This window comes from Copadichromis virginalis, linkage group LG23 (assembly GCF_057382275.1).
Source record: "Copadichromis virginalis isolate Kocher_CV1m ecotype Utaka linkage group LG23, C_Virginalis_male_GT1.1, whole genome shotgun sequence".
Lineage (NCBI taxonomy): Eukaryota > Metazoa > Chordata > Actinopteri > Cichliformes > Cichlidae > Copadichromis > Copadichromis virginalis.
Window position 1 is genome coordinate 26,568,215 of NC_140639.1, and position 17,686 is coordinate 26,585,900.

At 41.9% G+C, this 17,686-nt stretch overlaps 2 protein-coding genes across 2 annotated transcripts in view; both read left to right on the plus strand.

Moving 5' to 3' along the window:
• aox6 (aldehyde oxidase 6) overlaps positions 1-2,906 on the plus strand; it is a 35,127-nt gene extending 32,221 nt beyond the window's left edge. The window contains exon 34 of the mRNA XM_085449782.1: positions 86-2,906. Coding sequence (XP_085305908.1) covers positions 86-136 — 51 coding nt within the window. The 3' untranslated portion in view covers positions 137-2,906. The remainder of the gene's footprint in view (positions 1-85) is intronic.
• A 947-nt stretch (positions 2,907-3,853) lies between these two features.
• Positions 3,854-13,189, plus strand: bzw1a (basic leucine zipper and W2 domains 1a). The gene is made up of 12 exons (XM_085448246.1): positions 3,854-3,957; positions 6,329-6,402; positions 6,502-6,678; positions 6,765-6,859; positions 6,955-7,020; positions 8,439-8,574; positions 8,822-8,931; positions 9,021-9,191; positions 9,384-9,530; positions 10,477-10,615; positions 10,989-11,111; positions 12,548-13,189. Exons 2-12 carry the CDS (start codon positions 6,339-6,341, stop codon positions 12,577-12,579), a joined length of 1,260 nt encoding a protein of 419 aa, XP_085304372.1. The 5' UTR covers positions 3,854-3,957; positions 6,329-6,338; the 3' UTR covers positions 12,580-13,189.
• The last annotated feature ends 4,497 nt before the right edge of the window (positions 13,190-17,686 follow it).

A 17,686-nucleotide genomic window follows, 5' to 3' on the forward strand; every position in this document is an offset into this window, starting at 1 on the left:
CATACCTGTGGGAATGATGATGGTGTGCAGAACTGTTTTGAAGACCAAAACTTTACACATTAATTCCTATTCTTTTTGTTTCCAGGTTCCAGCCAGCAAACCAGGGTCTTTCAAGCCGTGGGCCTTGGACATCTGAGACTGAATCAAACTAAAGATTTTAAACTAATCATTTTTAGCTAATATCAGGTGAAATTCACTTAGAGTAGCAAAAAATACCAGCCGCGGGGCAAAGGTGCTTTTAATCCACTTCAGTGTTTAACACCTTTACAGATTTTCTTGTATCATTGAATTTAAGATTTCAGAAGCTAAACACAAATCACTGCGATGCACACGTCACACCTACCCACTGAGTCAAATACACACGGTTAACGCTGTTGTGCAGTCAAATTTCCTTTGATTTAAGACTGCATGTTTCACTTGCACAGAATCTGTCCGATGATCATTTCTCTTCTTTTTCTTTTTTTGTGGTGGTCCACCACATGCACAGTGCAGTTAGTTTTTAATCTTTTATAGATATCTTTTTTTAGTTATTCTGTTACCAAATGTAACCAGAATTGTGGCCACTCGAGTGGGTTTCAGCCCGCAGACGTGTTCCTCATTTTTATTAATTTTAAACACAAAGAATCAACATTGTGATTGAATTAGATTTATTCTGTGTTATGGGAAATGCTCTGCCAATCAAAAATATACGTGAATGAGGTCGCTTTCTTGTTACCCGGAAGCATATCGCGCAGAGGAACGCTCACTCAAAAACGGATCCCAACAAATTGGCGCTTTTGCGAATACGTTTGCTGATAGTAACACCATGTGATTCAGCTAATAACACAGGGATTTCATCATTTGTGAAGCCAGGCTGAAAACACTCAGCAATCTGTGCATTCACGACTGGATGTAATACCGGTAGCTTAGCTGTAGCATTTGTAGCTGAGGGCTTCAGCTTCCGGGTAACAAGGAAATGACGTCATTCACGTAGATTACTGATTGGCAGCGCTAACTCGAAATTTCGAGTTGCTTTTCTCAGAATATTGAGTTAATAACTCGGAATTTTGAGTTATGGATCTTTTTTTTTTTTTTTTTTTTAAGTGGCGGAAACAGGCTTCCATAAATGTGAGACGATCGTCCACTTGATCTTTGGTTTTGTCTGAAGGCATTGATTTGTTTTGTGCTTGAATGCTTGATTTAGAAGGGAAAACATAAATTATGTTTCATAAAGCAAAGAAAATCCACCTTTTGTCTCTGTAAAACTAAGGATGAACTCAAAGTCACTTTAGAGACTAAGGCCATGCTGACTGGTACACGAGGATGATCACACCACAAGGATGATCTTCACTGGCTACAGCTGTTGTGCTGCTCATTAAAAGAAATGCCTAATCAGCCACTCACATGGCAGCAACTCTGCATGTTTAGGGACGTAGATGTGGTCAAGACGACCTGCTGGACTCCAAACAGAGCATCAGAATGGAGAAAAAATGTGATATAAGTGGCTTTGACTGTGGTGTGGTGGTTCTGCATATTTGAGCAGCTGCTGCTCTGCTCTTCCACACAACCATCGTAAACCTATCATAAATACAAATACTTTTTTTCTCTTTTCTTTCTTAAATTCTGCCATATTTGCCTATAACTAAAATATTTCTGTATATCAGGCAAATAACAAACTAGTAATATAACATGACTTCAAAGTTTACCTGGCACAGTGTGAGAAATTAGTGAAGCACAACATTCAACCTCTAAGAAAATGATTTTCTTTAGGAATGTAGATAAATGACTGTAATTTGGCATCTTATTAGTTTTTATAAAAGTAAATTTAAAAATTTTTTTTAGGGTGAAGTATTTCAATTAAGAGCTTACAGAATAACATTTGTAATGGATTACTCACTACAGACGCTCTAACTGGGTTACTGGATTATTTGAAGGCAAAACTTTTATGTAACACAGACACTTGTGATTTATCGGAACAATACAACGTTTTTTTGTTTTGTTTTTTGTCTTTGGCTGAAACTTAATTAGAACAGCAGAATTTGTGTGTGTGTGTGTGTGTGTGTGTGTGTGTGTGTGTGTGTGTGTGTGTGTGTGTGTGTGTGTGTGTGTGCGCGCATCAAAGCTGGAAGTAGCAACTGCACTATCCTCGGGTGATTTCTGAATTCTGCATTTTGACGCTTTTTGTTTGCTGCCATCCTGTGTTTTGTTTGTTTTTCTGCACTAGAAAACACTGCATTTGGGTGATACTTTATTCAGCAGTTAGCTAGCTAGTTGGTAAGTTGCATCCATAAGCTGTACAGTATTACTTGTACAGTAATTGAATTTCATTCACCAACACTGCGTGATGGTGTTTGCCTCACAGCAAGTTGGATTATTTCTTTGATAATTATGTTAAAAAGGCTCAAATATGGCTGAATTGGCAACACAAAGGCTCGTTTCACCCTGTACCCAAAACACATCCTCATGATTCCCAAGACCTTTGGGAAAACATCCCGTGGACTGACTAGGCAAAAGCTGAACTTTTCTGGAAGGTTTGAGTCCCATTACATCAGACATAAAACAACTTCACAGCAACAGTGTGATGGTCTGGGGCTGCTCTGCTGCTTCAGGATGAGTTGCTGTAATTGATGGAACCATGAATTCTGCTCTCTACTAGAAAATCCTGAATGAGAATGTCTGAGCATTAGTTCATGCCCTGAAGATCAAGAGCACTTGAGTTCTGCAGCAGGACAATGACCAGAAACACACCAGTGCAAAAGTAAAAAATAAAAATCGAGGTTTTGGTGTGATCGGACACTGATAAAGGGAAAAATGTTAGAATATGTAGGGAACATGAAAGGGAATGTAATTTCACCTGGAAATATCAATCATATGTTTATTGTGTGCATATATGTATATGATAAATTAATAAATGAACCTATATGTAGTGTGTTTGGGTCTGTGAGCTATTTTCACTGTTTACCAAAAGGAAATTAGTTTCTTTTTTTATTTTAGCCACAGAATACTTCCCTTTGGGTGATTTTCCATGAAGAACAAATCGACTAACACATTTTCAGAGACTTCAAGCCTTATGCATTTATATCACACAGGTGGTGTTCATGCCATAAAGGTATGGAGGTACTTTTTCCCTTCACTCTGTCCTCTCCCTGCATGGCCTGCTGTTCGTTTGTGCTCCAGCATCCCGGCACATTTTACCCTATGTGTAATAAGTGAAAAAATTGGAACTTTCTACCAGTTAGGTTTTTTAATCTATTATCTAATTATTTCGGCATAGCATGAATGGCCATGTGGGAGATCGTTATCAGTAAACATAAAGCTTATGAAACATAAAACTTTACACCTTCGTTCATGTTTTCCAGTGCTGTTAATTAGGTCCCAAATTGGAGTCTGATGGGCCGATTTTGGCCCTTAGGTCTTATGTTTGACATCTCTGCTATACAGGGATAAAGTGCAAGAAATGCATATCCAGACTGTTTATGTTGTATAGACTGACATAAATCTGCTCCTAATCAAGTTCATTTATATTTTTTCAAGATAAACATGTTTTTTTTTTCACTCACATCTGTTATTCAGTTACATTTTATCACAAAAAATAAGCAGCATTTCATATTTGAAATATGAACCATGTATGTGGTAAACATCTGTTATGTATTTTTACATACATTGTTATTGATGCACTGATTTAATAACACAATAACTTAACACTGGCTGAGTAACAAAAACAGGAAGACCACGCAAGGGTTAGCTACATAAATATACTGTAATGTATTTCAAAACAAACAAACAAAGAAAAAGCTTTCTGTATCAGTAAATTAAACGTTTTTGTTCAAAGGAAATCCCCTTTAAAAAGCGCATGCGCAGCGGGCGGAGCCTGCGGAAGTCCTGACGGGAAGGTCTTTTTGTTTGGGCCGCTCAGATACTCGACACTTTGCTTCCATTCCTCGGCTTCACAACCGTTTTTTATCTGCATTAATTTCGGTGAGTACTCTCATTTTCCGGCTCCTCGCCTCGGTTCCCACGCCGCCCTCTCCTTGCGTGTACTGATGTGGCCTGTTTGAAGGCAGGAAATTTTGCTTTTTGGGTTTTGTTCGGCCTGGGAATGTTGCCATCATGGGCGCCGCCGGAGGGCGAATTTTAACTTAGCATTAGCTCCATTACAGAGCAGATTGCGGCTCTGCTTTGTTGTTGTTATGGATGGGGTTTTTTTTTTCATGACAGCTCGACAGGTGGTTGTGTTTTATAGTCGATGAGGTGCTGATGCGGTGAATTTTCTTGCGTGCGTGAGCCGAGGCTGAACGGTAATCAAACGTGGTTAGCGTGCTAGCGGGCCCGGCTACCTTGCTCGGCGCATGGCGAGGCCTCGAGTTAGCCTGTGCTAATCCACAGTTAGCCAGCTGCTCAGAAAATCCCCTCATTGCTCGCGAGCGGAAAGCTATCCGTGGGAAATATCCGTGGAACGTGCTCGCGTTGAGGTCACACCTGTGTACTGTGATTGAATTAAGCAGTGTCGTGCTGATACATCTGGTTATTTCCACCTCCCAGCATCCACCTTTATAGCCCCGCAGATTGTCTTTTGTCTGCCGAGTACTCCTTCACCTTTGTGTGAGTAGCTAGTCAAAGCCCGGGGGGAGGAAAAGCAGCCGTGCTGGATTTAATTTACTTTGAACTAAATCTGTATTATGTCAGGCTGTTTTTAATAGATTAAGGAGGCTTTCCTTGGAGTAAGATAAATGAAGTCAGAACAGCTAAAACTAAACAACTGCATGCTCGCGGATAGTGGTTAACTACACTGCCATTTAAAACTGATAAATGCGCATCTCTTAGAGTTAAATACTTTCTAACGTTCTCTGTGTTTGTGAAGGCAGTGGTTACAGATATACACGTTACTTGGTTTAATCTTAAGAGGCACGTGAACGTCTCAGTTACAGCAAAATAACTTACACAGTGAGTTTCCTTGACATTAATCCAGCTGTTGACGGACCCTGAGCCTGGATAGAAGAGAGTTTGGGATTTGGGAGGGAAATGAAGCCATCACTGCAAAGAAAAGGGGTGTCATGGGTTTAAATACTCAAACATGTATACACTCTTTGGTAGAAATGGAGGGGGGAAATTGGACATGAAAGGGAAAAGTGTCAAGAAATATCAGCCCCTTGGCTGTTATCTGTTAATAAGATGACATTTACTGCCCTGTTTTGTCAGCTGATGGGACTAAATGTTGAGCTGAAGTCTTGGAAGCTGGTCTTTTTTTCCCTTCCCTAATTTGCACTCTTTTTTCTACTTATCTCTATCAACTCAGTTTGACTGATTCCCACACAGTGAAGGAACATTTCAGCCAGTGTAGTACTGCAGTTTCTCTCAGGGATGTACAGATGCTGCTGGCTGAAATGTCCCAGAATTATTATTATTATTCTAAACCAGTGGGTTATTAGTGTGTAAAGGCTACTGTGTGTTTGTGGCTCAAAAAAAGATCAAAACTGGGTGTTATTCATCGTTACTGTTATCAGCGTGTTGCTTTTTCAACACGGATCCATGAATTAAAGGAACAATGTGGTTACTTTTATCATTGTCTGGAAATAAGACATGGTTAACAAGCATGATTTGTGGCCTTTGTGGTTTGTTGCTGAAGAACTCAGACTTTAAAACATTTAAGTAAATTAAAATGAAGAAATTGTTGCTTCACTACTAGGTTTGTTTTTCTTTTTTTGCTGAGTGTGCACTTTTTTTGTTTTGACTGCTATAGCAAGGGAACATTTCGTCCTGTGATAACACTTTGGTTACTTTCACAATGAACCTCATCGCGGGCAAAGAGTCGGGCCTTTTCATTGTTTGTACCTTTTAAGGGTTTTTACACCCTGTTAAAATGAAAGGGGGAATGTGTTTTAGTTAAATAGGAACTAATGCATTTCCAAAAATACCATTTTGATAATAATTTAACTCCATGAGCCTTCCTGTATGACTCGCAGCGTCCTTCAAATATTCATGATTACTTTTGAAATTTATCCTCTCTTTAAAGTGAGAGAAATAAAAGCCTGACTGAAACTGAACAGGTTTTAAGTTAAAACTAAACTGAAAAGAATAAGCCAACTCTGGAAACTCCCAGAGAGTAAACTGATTGAAAACAAACTGAAACTAAGTTCTTACAATAAAAACTTTTCATCTCCGGTCGGTGCCACCAGCTTTTTGAATTACCAGCAGACTCTAAAGTCATTCTACACAGCCCATTGTTACAGGACGTGTGGATAACCCGGCTTACGCCCAGGTGCTGGGAGGAGAAAACATAATTACAGGGCCCGTTGATGAGTTGCCTGTGCAGCTAAACATTAACTCTGTGTGTTCTCGTCTCTTTCAGGGTGTCTTTTATGAATAATCAAAAGCAGCAAAAGCCAACGCTAACAGGCCAGCGTTTCAAAACGAGGAAAAGAGGTGAGTGCTGATTCCTGGATCCACTGATCCCCAGCCCTGCTGTTCCACACTCTGCTTTCATTTCTGAATCAACGTTTGTGTGTCGTTGTCTTCCCACAGATGAAAAGGAGAGATTTGACCCTACTCAGTTTCAAGAAAGTATCGTACAAGGCTTGAATCAAACTGGCACTGATTTGGAAGCGGTCGCAAAGTTCCTCGATGCCTCTGGCGCCAAGCTTGACTACCGCCGCTATGCAGAGACACTCTTTGACATCCTGGTGGCTGGCGGGATGCTGGGTGAGTTGCGACATGTTTTGTCGTCACTCGTGTGCAGAAATGTGTGTAATACATGTATATATTTACCTTTTTATGTGTGTCTGCAGCCCCAGGAGGGACTCTCTCTGATGACATGACCCGCACAGAGTACTGCCTCTTCACGGCACAAGAAGACCTGGAGACAATGCAAGCATATGCTCAGGTCGGTCCCTGTTAATGAATGCGTTTTAAAAATGAAGCACGCGTGACAAGCAGGTAATGCTCACAGGCCGTTTCTTCTCTTTGACTCATAAACAGGTTTTTAACAAGCTGATCAGGCGTTACAAGTACCTGGAGAAGGGTTTCGAAGAGGAGATCAAGAAGGTGAGCAATAACTGGATCCTGATAAGGGGATAAGTTCAAACTGGGCTTAGCTGGTTGGAACGGTTTGAGGCAGAGGTTGCCAGCTGTTGATTGCAGTTCCCTTCGTTTGTTTTCAAGATAACAAACTTTTTTCCCCCAAAGCAAGGCACTATGCAGCAGACGAAGTACATAATGTACTGTAGATGTTTTAAAAGTTTCTGAATTTCTTAATCTAAAAATAAAATTTCATTGGTGTTAAAAGTTTTAATTGCGGACTTTTGAGTTTCCCACAAGCCGACTAAACAAGACTAAAGTCAAAATTGATTAACTGATATTTTTCATGCTCTTATTTTGAAGGCTGAGCCTCTGCTATCCCTGTTCTTTTAATGTGCTCCAACTTTAGAGCAGTCTGTTCGCTGCTGTTGCGGCCCTTGTAGTTGGTCAGCTCTCATGAACCTCTGTTCCTGTGGTTGGACAAACTCCCAGCTGCACCATCTTGGATGCTAGCAGTTTCAGCAGCCATGATCTTTGAAAGTACAACTGCAGCACCAGATCATACCTTTAAGTGGTCGGGCTGTTTGAGGTGTTTTTGACTGCCAGTAATTGGGGGGTTGGGCCTTGATTATACTTTGTCTGCTCGTGTCTGAGTGACATCCACAAGCCTGAATTTGCGTTGCAGTGCACCACTTCAAAGAGCTGAAATGGGAACGACTGCTTGGCTGTCGGGTCTGTCAGTGTAGTCAAGGACTTTGTGCCGCTGGATCATTATGTGGTGCTTATTTTATGCTTGTAAGCACAGTACTAGGAAGCGTAGGATGGGTGTGTGACACCATACATGGAGTTTAAGTCCTGCTGTAGAAAACTGGTGCCATAAGCACAAAGACTGCAGTCAAAGATGGAGCTGATGTCCACTGATGGGATAAGAAATTAATTGCTGCATGGTGTGCGTTGTTTTCTTTCACACCACAGGAGGTGCTTTTTCTTCACGTGCCCTTACATTTCCGCAAATGCGAGCAGCTCTGTGGGAAACGACCCACCTGTTGCTGGGGATAAGTTGGGCCTTTTTATCGCAACTCTTGAACGGTTTGCACAATTGATAAAATCTAATGGGATTTGGAAACAACTGTGCACTTTTCAATGATGTTAAGGGCATTGCAGTGATCCCAGGCGTGGTGTCACAGCAGCCCCATGAAGTTACACTAGTTTATTGCTGATACAAACATTTTAAAACTCTTGACCGTCCACAGAAGCTCAAAATACAAACTTTTAATGTGTGGTAACCCTGGATTTGATTTGCTTAAAAGGTTATTCTCAACATGTCTGGAAAGAAATTTCTTTAGTGGAAGGGAGTTTTAACATCTCTAGGGATGTAAGTATGCCCACAGTTTTTGTTTTTCAAGCTTAAACATGCATTAAACTTGTCTGCGTTCTCTTTGTAGTTACTGCTGTTTCTAAAGGGGTTTACTGAGTCTGAGCGCAACAAGCTCGCCATGCTGACCGGCATCCTGCTGGCCAACGGCAGCATATCAGCCTCCATCCTGAACAGTCTCTTCAACGAGAACCTCGTCAAAGAAGGTAAGGACAAACGTCTTAAGTCTGGGTTTGCAGAGATGCATGGCTCAGAAACGGTCAGAAAGCTGGTCGGGTATCAGTGACAGCAGCAGTTTGGTGGTTTCGTCCTGCAACACTGACACTTTCTGTGGTTCTTGTGTGCAACAGCTTCCCTGGGAAGCGTAACATTAATTAGGGCAGTCAAATTAATTTAAAAAAGGAGTTGGTTTTGTGTTCAGAAGAAGCTCTGACCTGTGTCATCTCTGTCCAGGCGTTTCTGCAGCCTTCGCTGTCAAGCTGTTCAAGTCATGGATCAACGAGAAGGACATCAACTCTGTTGCTGGCAGTCTTCGCAAAGTTGGCATGGACAACAGGCTGATGGTAAGCAAAAACACAAGTCAGGGGCCACGTGTCGACCCATTCCTGCTGCCAGTGTCTCACTGGTGTGTGAACATCCTTCTCCTCCTCAGGAACTCTTTCCGGCCAACAAACGGAGCTGCGAGCATTTTTCGAAGTACTTCACCGACGCCGGGCTGAAGGAGCTGTCTGACTTCGCCCGCAACCAGCAATCCATCGGCGCCCGCAAGGAGCTGCAGAAGGAGCTCCAGGAGCAGATGTCCCGAGGTGACCCTCTGAAGGAGGTGAGGCCACAGGCTGACTTATTTAAATGCCTAATTTATCATAAAAGATATACACTGAGCTCTGAACAACAGGTTTTTAACACTTCTGTTTTTGCTCCACTCAGTTTCTCTGAATGAAAAAGCACAGAAACAGATGTGTGCTTCATTAGTGACTGACGTGTGTGATTAACCTCGCTGCCTTCCCTCCTTCAGATTATCGCCTTCACTAGGGAGGAGATGAAGAAGGCCAACCTCTCTGAGCAGGCCATGATCAGCATCATCTGGACTAGTGTGATGAGCTCCGTGGAATGGAACAAGAAGGAAGAGCTCGTGACCGAACAAGCCATCAAACACTTGAAGGTACGCAGCAGGGCCGAGGAGCACAGCTGTGGTTAAAGCGCTTAAAGGGATTAATTCATCATTATTAATTAATGAACCTGTGCAGGAAACGCGACTCTACGGCTGAAGGCTTATCCCGCAACCACAGCTATGTCTTACTTCAAAGTAAAAGCCTTGGAATATTTGAATTGAACAGGATTTTCAAGTTGGTGGCAGATTTGCAAAATAAAAGCCTCCCGTTTAGTTCATTGTGCCTCTAGTCCAGCAGTAGCAACAATCTCACTGCAATAAATCCCCAAATTACAGCGTCTATTTATTATTGCCAGTAAATGTTCTCTTTTCAAGTGTCTAAACATCCTCAAACCCATGAACTTCAAGACTAATGAAGACTTTATTATGGGGCTAACACATGTGGGGGTGCAAAACACCTCAATAGCATCACCTACAAAACTAACCTGTGAAATTTGATTCATTTTGTCCATCTTGGGATGTTACACATGTATCTCAGTGGAAACATGCCCTAAACCCCATTTTGGAAGGCTGGCATTTTAAAGTCAAGAGGCAGGTTTTGTAGTATTTATTGGGTCTATGGTGCCACCTACAGTATTTCAATAAAGGAGCCCCAGCACTTGATTTTAATCTGCTTGCATGAAATTCAGTGGCCTCGTGTAATATCCCAAGTTGAAAAGGCATCTTTGTGCCTTCTAAACCCAACAGGAAGTCTACAAGTATCTTGGTTGCTATTGAAACTCAGAGTTAGATGGATAAATGTGATTGGTCTGTTTGACCGACCTGAAAACTTTTAAGGAAGAAAATCACAAAGCTGCATGAGAAGCTGTTAAAGCTCGTGTACATCAATCAATCTGTCCCAGACTGTTGGTTGGTGAAAGGAAACTGCTCCACGTGTACCACAGTATTGCTCCCTGCAGCTTTACATGCTCTAATTTAGCGGCTTCTTTCTCCACAGCAATACAGCCCTCTGCTGAAAGCCTTCACCTCCCAGGGTCTGTCTGAGCTCAGCCTGCTGCTGAAGATCCAGGAGTACTGCTACGACAACATCCACTTCATGAAGGCCTTTCAGAAGATCGTGGTGCTCCTCTATAAAGGTTGGTGCTACAGCAGGAGGAAAAAGCTTGGCTGTGACAGCTTGTCTTGTCGTCTTTTAGGTTTATGAAAGGTCATTTTTCCCATTTCCTGACTTTAAAAAGCTGTTTCTTGAATGTGCTTGGTGTCTTTTTTTTTTTTTTTTTTTTTTCTGCTACCCAAACACTAGAAAGTCTGGCTTGGCATTGTCCTTTTTACACACAGCTTCAGCTTTGATTGGTCTTAGATTTCCCCCAGAAGTCCAGATTGTTTTTAATAGAGAAACTCTCACCAAGCATCAGTAAATTGTTTCTTTGAATCTTTACAAAGGTTTCAGGCTCTCCTGGTGGAAGTTTAATGTGCCCGCCCTCCTCACAGTCCTGTTTTCTCTTTCAGCGGATGTATTGAGTGAAGAGGCCATACTGAAGTGGTACACTGAAGCCCACCTTGCCAAGGGGAAGAGCGTTTTCCTCGAGCAGATGAAAAAATTTGTGGAGTGGCTGAAGAATGCTGAGGAAGGTAAAGATGGAGAAATAACCTGCACTTCCTGGGTTTTGTGTGTTTTGAGGAGCTGTGTTCAGAGCTGATGGCATATGCTCAAAACCTGAAAGGCCACTAAAAGGTCAAAGGAGCTCTGCATTGAACAGGCCAGTTAGACATGCACCTGTCACGTTGTATGATTAAAGGCATGTATAGACATGTACCTGAGTGTATTTATGACAACGGAGTTTATACTATATATGAATTTGCTAAAGCTTTGTTTTAGCTTGTTAGCTGACTCAATCACAGGTCAATATGAAATGCTTGAGATGTTTTACAGTCACATGACTACTACCCACATGGTAATTGATGCTGGCATGTCAGGTAACAGAGCTCGATCGGTCCACAACTGGTTGAAGCACCACAAATGCTCTGTGGTGTGGCCATGTAATGGGAAGTCGAGCACCAGCTGTGGCTACAACCGTAGCTTGCCTCCACCAGTGTGAGTGAGAGAATGAATGAATAGTGGCATTGAAAAGCGCGATATAATTATTATTATAATAATCTGGCTGGCCATCTGTGCTAGTGTATCAGGATGTTTGTTATAAAACTCGAAGCTGTAGCTTTAGCCAAAGTATAATGCAAAATGCCTCTATAAATGGCCCTAGAGTAAGTGGCAATCTTGCAAACGACAATCACCAGGGAAAATGTTCATTTCCAAACGAGCTGTTGTTTGGCGAAATTGATCACAAGAGGGGGCTGAACCAAAAACCTGGTTACAAGTACTTTGCTTGGAAGATGCAAACTATTCCTGAGTGGCAGGGAAACTTGAAATAAGTCCAAAAAAGTTCCTCTAAAGTCATCGGTTGCTTCTTTTTTGCAATATATTTGCAGAGTTGAGGTACAAGTTCAATTTCTCCAATTCTGGCTTATGTCAAAAGTTTCACACCCACTTGGCGAGTGGTTTGCAAGTATTTTGTCTCAGTTGCTCCTAGTTTGCAGGTTTTGTCTGTGCAATTGAGACAAATTGTCACCAATCAAGGGGTTTCCATGCAGCCTTTTTGTTACTGATTTTTACCCAGCACTAACAAACTGGCCAGAATAAAAGTTTCTCTAGTGACTGATGGTTGCCAGGCGTCACAAACAGTCTCTAATCCTGGGAGAGTGAGTATTTTTCTTGTTTGAAATCCTCTGAAACCAGATCAGCGTTTAGTCCTGATGTATTCACTGGAGCAAAGGATGACTGCATGTTGTTTGGTTTTTAGTGGCGAGTTCTTCACATGCACAGGGTGCTGGAGGCAACCAGGTAGTTGGGAAAGGTCTCAGTCTTTAAATGACTGTACAGTCATGAGAAAAAGGAGGTCTTAAATACTTTAAAGACAATCACAATCAAATCATCGTTTTACTCATTCACAAGATGTTGTAAAGTGATCAGCGTCTTGACTGATTCGTCCTCTTGTGTTTTCTCTCGGCAGAGTCGGAATCGGAGGAAGAGGAGGCGGACTAAAACCTCAATTGCCAGACGAGCTTTGTTTTTCTTTTGTTTTTCTTTTAAAAAGTAGGAGCAGGAGCAGTAGAATGTCTTTGCCCTTTTCCCTCCTTCTACATCCTGTTACGGTTTATTTATCCACAAATGCAAACAATCCTCCACCACTACCAAACGCTTAGTTTGTCCAAATAAAACGGGTCCTTAACTCGCAGTATGGAGGGCAGTGGGAGCAGAAAATGACAAATTCTCCCCTTCTCTTCCCTTCTTTGGTCATTTTGATGTAATTTGGATTATGAAAACGTGTTTGATTTTCAGTGGCTGCTGCTCATAAGTCTGAGGTTCATCTTCATGCGACTACAGCCAAAGTCTTTTCTTTCTCCCCCTCTTTATTTTTTCTTTTTAAAATTGACTCGGCTCATTGTTTTGGCTCCTGTTCGGTCTTAAACTTCGCCTTCTTGACTTTTTGGGTAAACTTGTACTGCCTGTCGAGGTCACTCCGGTCAGTTTGTCAGAAGACACGCCCCCCTGTAAAATGCCTCGCCAGCTAACGATTATTATTGGTTTCTACTTTCTTTAATCTGATAAGCCGATTTGACTTTTTTATGAAATAAAGATTATTGAAACTGTTCTTCCTGTGCTTTGTTTTCATTTTACTTCAGTAATTGTAACTTTGGTCTCTAGGACTATGAAGCTACAAATGGTGAACCATGGCAGGTCGCTAGGGACAACTGACCACCTAGGGAACGCAAACTAGAATTTGGAATAAAGTTTAAAGCATTTCACGCTTTAAAGGGGTTGCTGACCAGTCTATAGACATGTCTGAGGCTTAACTGTGCAAAGAAAGCACATTCTGATCTTAAGTGGGCCAAAGGGGTGAGATTCCTGTTTCAATGTAAATAAGTTTACACATTTAATTTTAAAACTGGGAAATGTTAATAAAATTAGTTGAAAATGCACCAGAGTTGGCCATGAGCTAATTTTCAGCTGTAGTCCCAGTTTGGGTCTTGAAAGAACACTAGAATCAGAACGCATCAATTTTATATAAGGAGAAGGGACATACTGGCTAAAGTAAAACTTAGCTCAGTACTGACATTATCATTCAACAGTCTTCAGTTTTCATTGAAAATGTGTTCTGATCTTTGAAACTAATGGGTGTGATCTTCCACTGTTGCACAGCCTTTACAGAAAATGCATTAAGACCAGACATCCTTTAAAGGAATAATATAGCCCTCTCTATTCAAATGTGTAATTTGGTCTCTTTTTATCCTGGTGGTAATGAACTAAATCAATGAGGAGCTATATTGTTTCATAATTGATTTAATTAAAGATGCAAATTCATGTATTTGATAAATGCACTAAACTCATGATATGGGTTTTTAATGCATCTATTATATGAAGAGTAAAGGAACTGAGCTGAACAAATTACTAAAATAATATGGAGGACAAAATGTATGTAACTTAAGCTGTATGAACGTATTTCATATATTTAAGTTGTCAATATTAAACTATATTACAAATCTTTTTTTTTATTTATTTGGGACTTAAAGTTTAATTAAGAGTTGATATCTAAACATTTGACTCAGAACATCCTGATTTTGGTTTTTCCACTTGATTTGGTAAAAGATGCACGCTGTCTTAGATGCATTTAAATGAAAAGGAGAATGATTCAGACGTAACGCTTGTTTAGCAGCAGTTTCACTATTACATCATCTGCATACACATATTAGCTCCAGAGCAAGCAGATGGAAACTCATTAATATACAAAGAAAACAAGAGGACCTAGGATTGAACCTTGAGGAACACCTGTGGGTACGCACTTAAATATGGTTGAAGTTATTTTTTGAGCTCCTGAACCATATACAGTTTGCTGAAATACACAGAGGAAAAATTACCATTATCTGTTTTGGAGAACAATATACAGTGTCATAACAGTTTCAAATGCTTTTACCTTTTCTGTAAAAATGATCAAAGAATGGAATGATTGGCTTGAAGACTAAACTCCATTTTTGGTGTTAAAAAGTACAATCGCTGTTTAAATAAGTGAAACTGATCAGCTATCAGTTTTTCAGCTACTTAGATAATTAGCAGAATCCTACGGAGCCCCCCAGGGGACATGGGAGAAAAAAAAATTAGGGAGAAAAAAAAAATTAAGACGGACTTTTGCGAGATCTCGCAAAAGTATTGCGAGCGCTCGCAAAAGTATTGCGAGCGCTCGCAATAAGTATTGTGAGATCTCGCAAAAGATCCCGCTCCTTTTTGATAGCGTTTCAGTGGAAGGGTGCGGTGCTACGGTACGGGGCTCCATACGGTGCGGACATGGAGGAGGATTTAGAACATTTCTTGCGGTCAAGAGAGGTCCCACACGACGACATCATGCACATGCAACAAGACAAAGTACGTATAAACAACAAAGCATTAAACACCGCGGTTCAAAAGGCGAGTAACTTGTTGAAAAACCGAGGTCGTATATGCAGGCCTTTAATGTTAATTCTTGTAAATATGTTCAGGTTCATTAAACATAACTCGTTAAGTGCACATATGTTTTGAAATTTCAAATCGTGTCCAAATTCATGGGCTGCATCCTCCCGAGGACTCGGGCTTCGTGGTCTACGTGGGCCGGGTTCTCAGAACGGCTGGGGAAATTGGACGGTCTAGCCTTCTGATTAGCGTCACCGCTGTCTCGGTGGAGTGTAATAAGCTCGTCCGTCTGCTCCTTTCTATCTAAAATATAAGACGACACTGGAGTAAATTCTCGACCATCTCGCACTTCTGTTTAATCAGTTTTCTGTGTGACGTTGATTAAGCGCTGTAAAACCAATGTGGAACCCACCCGGGGGATTAAAGTTTTATTTTATCGAATTTAATCTAATAACTTTAATCTCAGCCAAACCGTTTTACTCACGAACAAATGAAACACTGAAAAAAGCCAAACATTAACATTTTTAGGTTGTCTAAGTGTTTTATATATTAAGTTTAGCCTGAGTAGCTAAAGTCCGCGGTGATCTGAAAATAATATGCCGCGAGTTGTGCCGTTCTTGGCGGCTTTAGTGACCCTTGAGCTCTCGGCTACCTATCGAGCTGGTGGGTAACAGACATCAAGGAAAACGTCGAAGCACTTTTGCAAATATGCGATATCTTGATAAACCGAGAAGATATTTCAAGTTTATACTTGGGTTTTAATTGCACCTTAGAACACATATGCATCAACACTACAATGAGCGGGTGGAGGGAGGTTTGGAGTCTTCTCCCACCCCCATTCTCTGCGGCCTGCTGGAGCGGGAGGGCTAGTAGGAGGAGTTGGCCGTCCGACTGCGGTCTGGGGTGTGGGGCCTCCCTGCTGCTGCGGAGTCGGGGTGGTCTGCCTCTCCCCACCGCAGGGAAAAGGGTAACACCACCTGGGTCTGGGTGCAATTCCCCCCTCCAGGGGCAAGGGTACCTAGACCCGGTTTGTAGAGTACGCTTGGGGAGTGTGATTGTGTGTACAGCGTCTCTTTATGTCTGTCTCCACGTTGGTTGAGTGTGGAGTGAGTGCATATGAGAGCATGAGGGTGGGAATGGATGTTTGTGTCTGTGTGTGCCTGTATGTCTGTGTCTATATGTCAGGTTGGGTATCAGACGCCACCTCTCTGGGGACACCTCAGGCCCTCCAAGATTTGGAGGCCTATCTCCACCCACCACCACTTCCCCTGCCGGTGGCGGACTCCCTCAGGTGTCGGTGTGTTGGTGGTTCTTTGTGTCTGGGGGTGGGCGTCCGGGTACACACCGGCTCACTCCTTGGCGGCCGCTTGTCGGGGCCTGGGGCTCGCTCGGGCCCCTTTGGAGGTGGGGTGCCCCCGGCCTCTCGGCCTGGGGCTCGGTCACTCAGGCACAGCTGGGGGCCGGCGGAGCTCACGGGCGCGTCACTGCAACTCCCCCTGACTTCTGCTCCGCGGCTGCTGGGCGAGCCCTCATCTGGGACTCTCCTCAGCTCTTACTGGAACAGTGGCGCGGCTGCCCCTCTGTTGGTCTTCCATGGTCTCTTGTGTTCTGGGGGCCTCTGGATGTCTGGAGTTTTGATCTCCTCCATACCCGCTTCACACCCTGGAGGACGGGGCTGTGGCCCCCCCACACTCCCTAGCAGATCATTACATGGAGAAACCTTTGGAATGCAAGCATGCTGATCCACACAGGTATGCACACATGGGTATTCACAGACGCGGACTAAAGCTTTCTTGGCTGCTGCCTCAAAGCACACTGTGCGCTGTCTATCTTGCGTGCTGCACAATATCGTTTATTATTTAGTAAATATTGATATCTATGACTAGCTAGTTTATTGTGATGGTGCTTTGTTTTCTCTATTATTATGTTGCTCTTTGTTGTTTGCTGTCTCCTCTGTTTGTTTTTTTTGTTTGTTTGTTTTGTTTTTTTTTTTTTCTCCATACAGGTGACCCAGGAGTTCTTTTTTTTTTTCTCTCTCTTCCCCCCCCTTCTCACCGTCTCTTCTCCCCTTTGGTTTTCTTTCTTTCTCTCCCCCTCTTTCTCTCATTCATTCCCCCTGTCCTATTTATTTAAAAAAAAAAAAAAAAAAAAAAAAAAAAAAATGACAAAGGATGAACTGAAGCTCTGCCATCACGTAATGTCGCATACTGCTGTTTCTGATGTCATTTATAAAAAAAAAAAAAAAAAAAAAGTTTATACACCCACGTTCTCCCCTGAAATGTGTTTAAAAAAAATTTTGTGACCCAGAAAGATTAATAACGGTCATTTTAAAACTTATTAACGGCCGCCATTACCGGAAACTGGAGTTTGGCTGGGCCGCACTTTGAATTCTGGGATATGGGCCACGAAGCACACACCGGACCCATCCTTCAAATTCGGTGAAAAGTGAATGTAATTCTTTGTATTACACCCCCTGGCATATGTTAATTTTGTTCTGGTTGTATACATGTTCTGTATACTGTTTCTTAATAAAGTTCAATAATTAAAAAAAAAATAGGTGAAAAGGAGGACGCATTTGTCTGCTGCATTCGGAGGAGTTTACGAATTTAAAATAGAATCTTTGTAGAGATTGCCAGAATTGTTGTACATTTCTGTGCAAATAAAAAAAAAAGGAGTCTACGAAATTGGATAGCCTTCGGTGCATCGC

What these genes read in the sequence shown, in the direction of transcription:
- bzw1a (XM_085448246.1), top strand. Translation starts at nt 6,339, where the DNA reads ATGAATAATCAAAAGCAGCAAAAGCCAACGCTAACAGGCCAGCGTTTC. An exon ending in CGAGAACCTCGTCAAAGAAG is followed by an intron (nt 8,575 to 8,821) that starts GTAAGGACAAAC and finishes ATCTCTGTCCAG; the next exon opens with GCGTTTCTGCAGCCTTCGCT. An exon ending in GCTGAAGAATGCTGAGGAAG is followed by an intron (nt 11,112 to 12,547) that starts GTAAAGATGGAG and finishes TTCTCTCGGCAG; the next exon opens with AGTCGGAATCGGAGGAAGAG.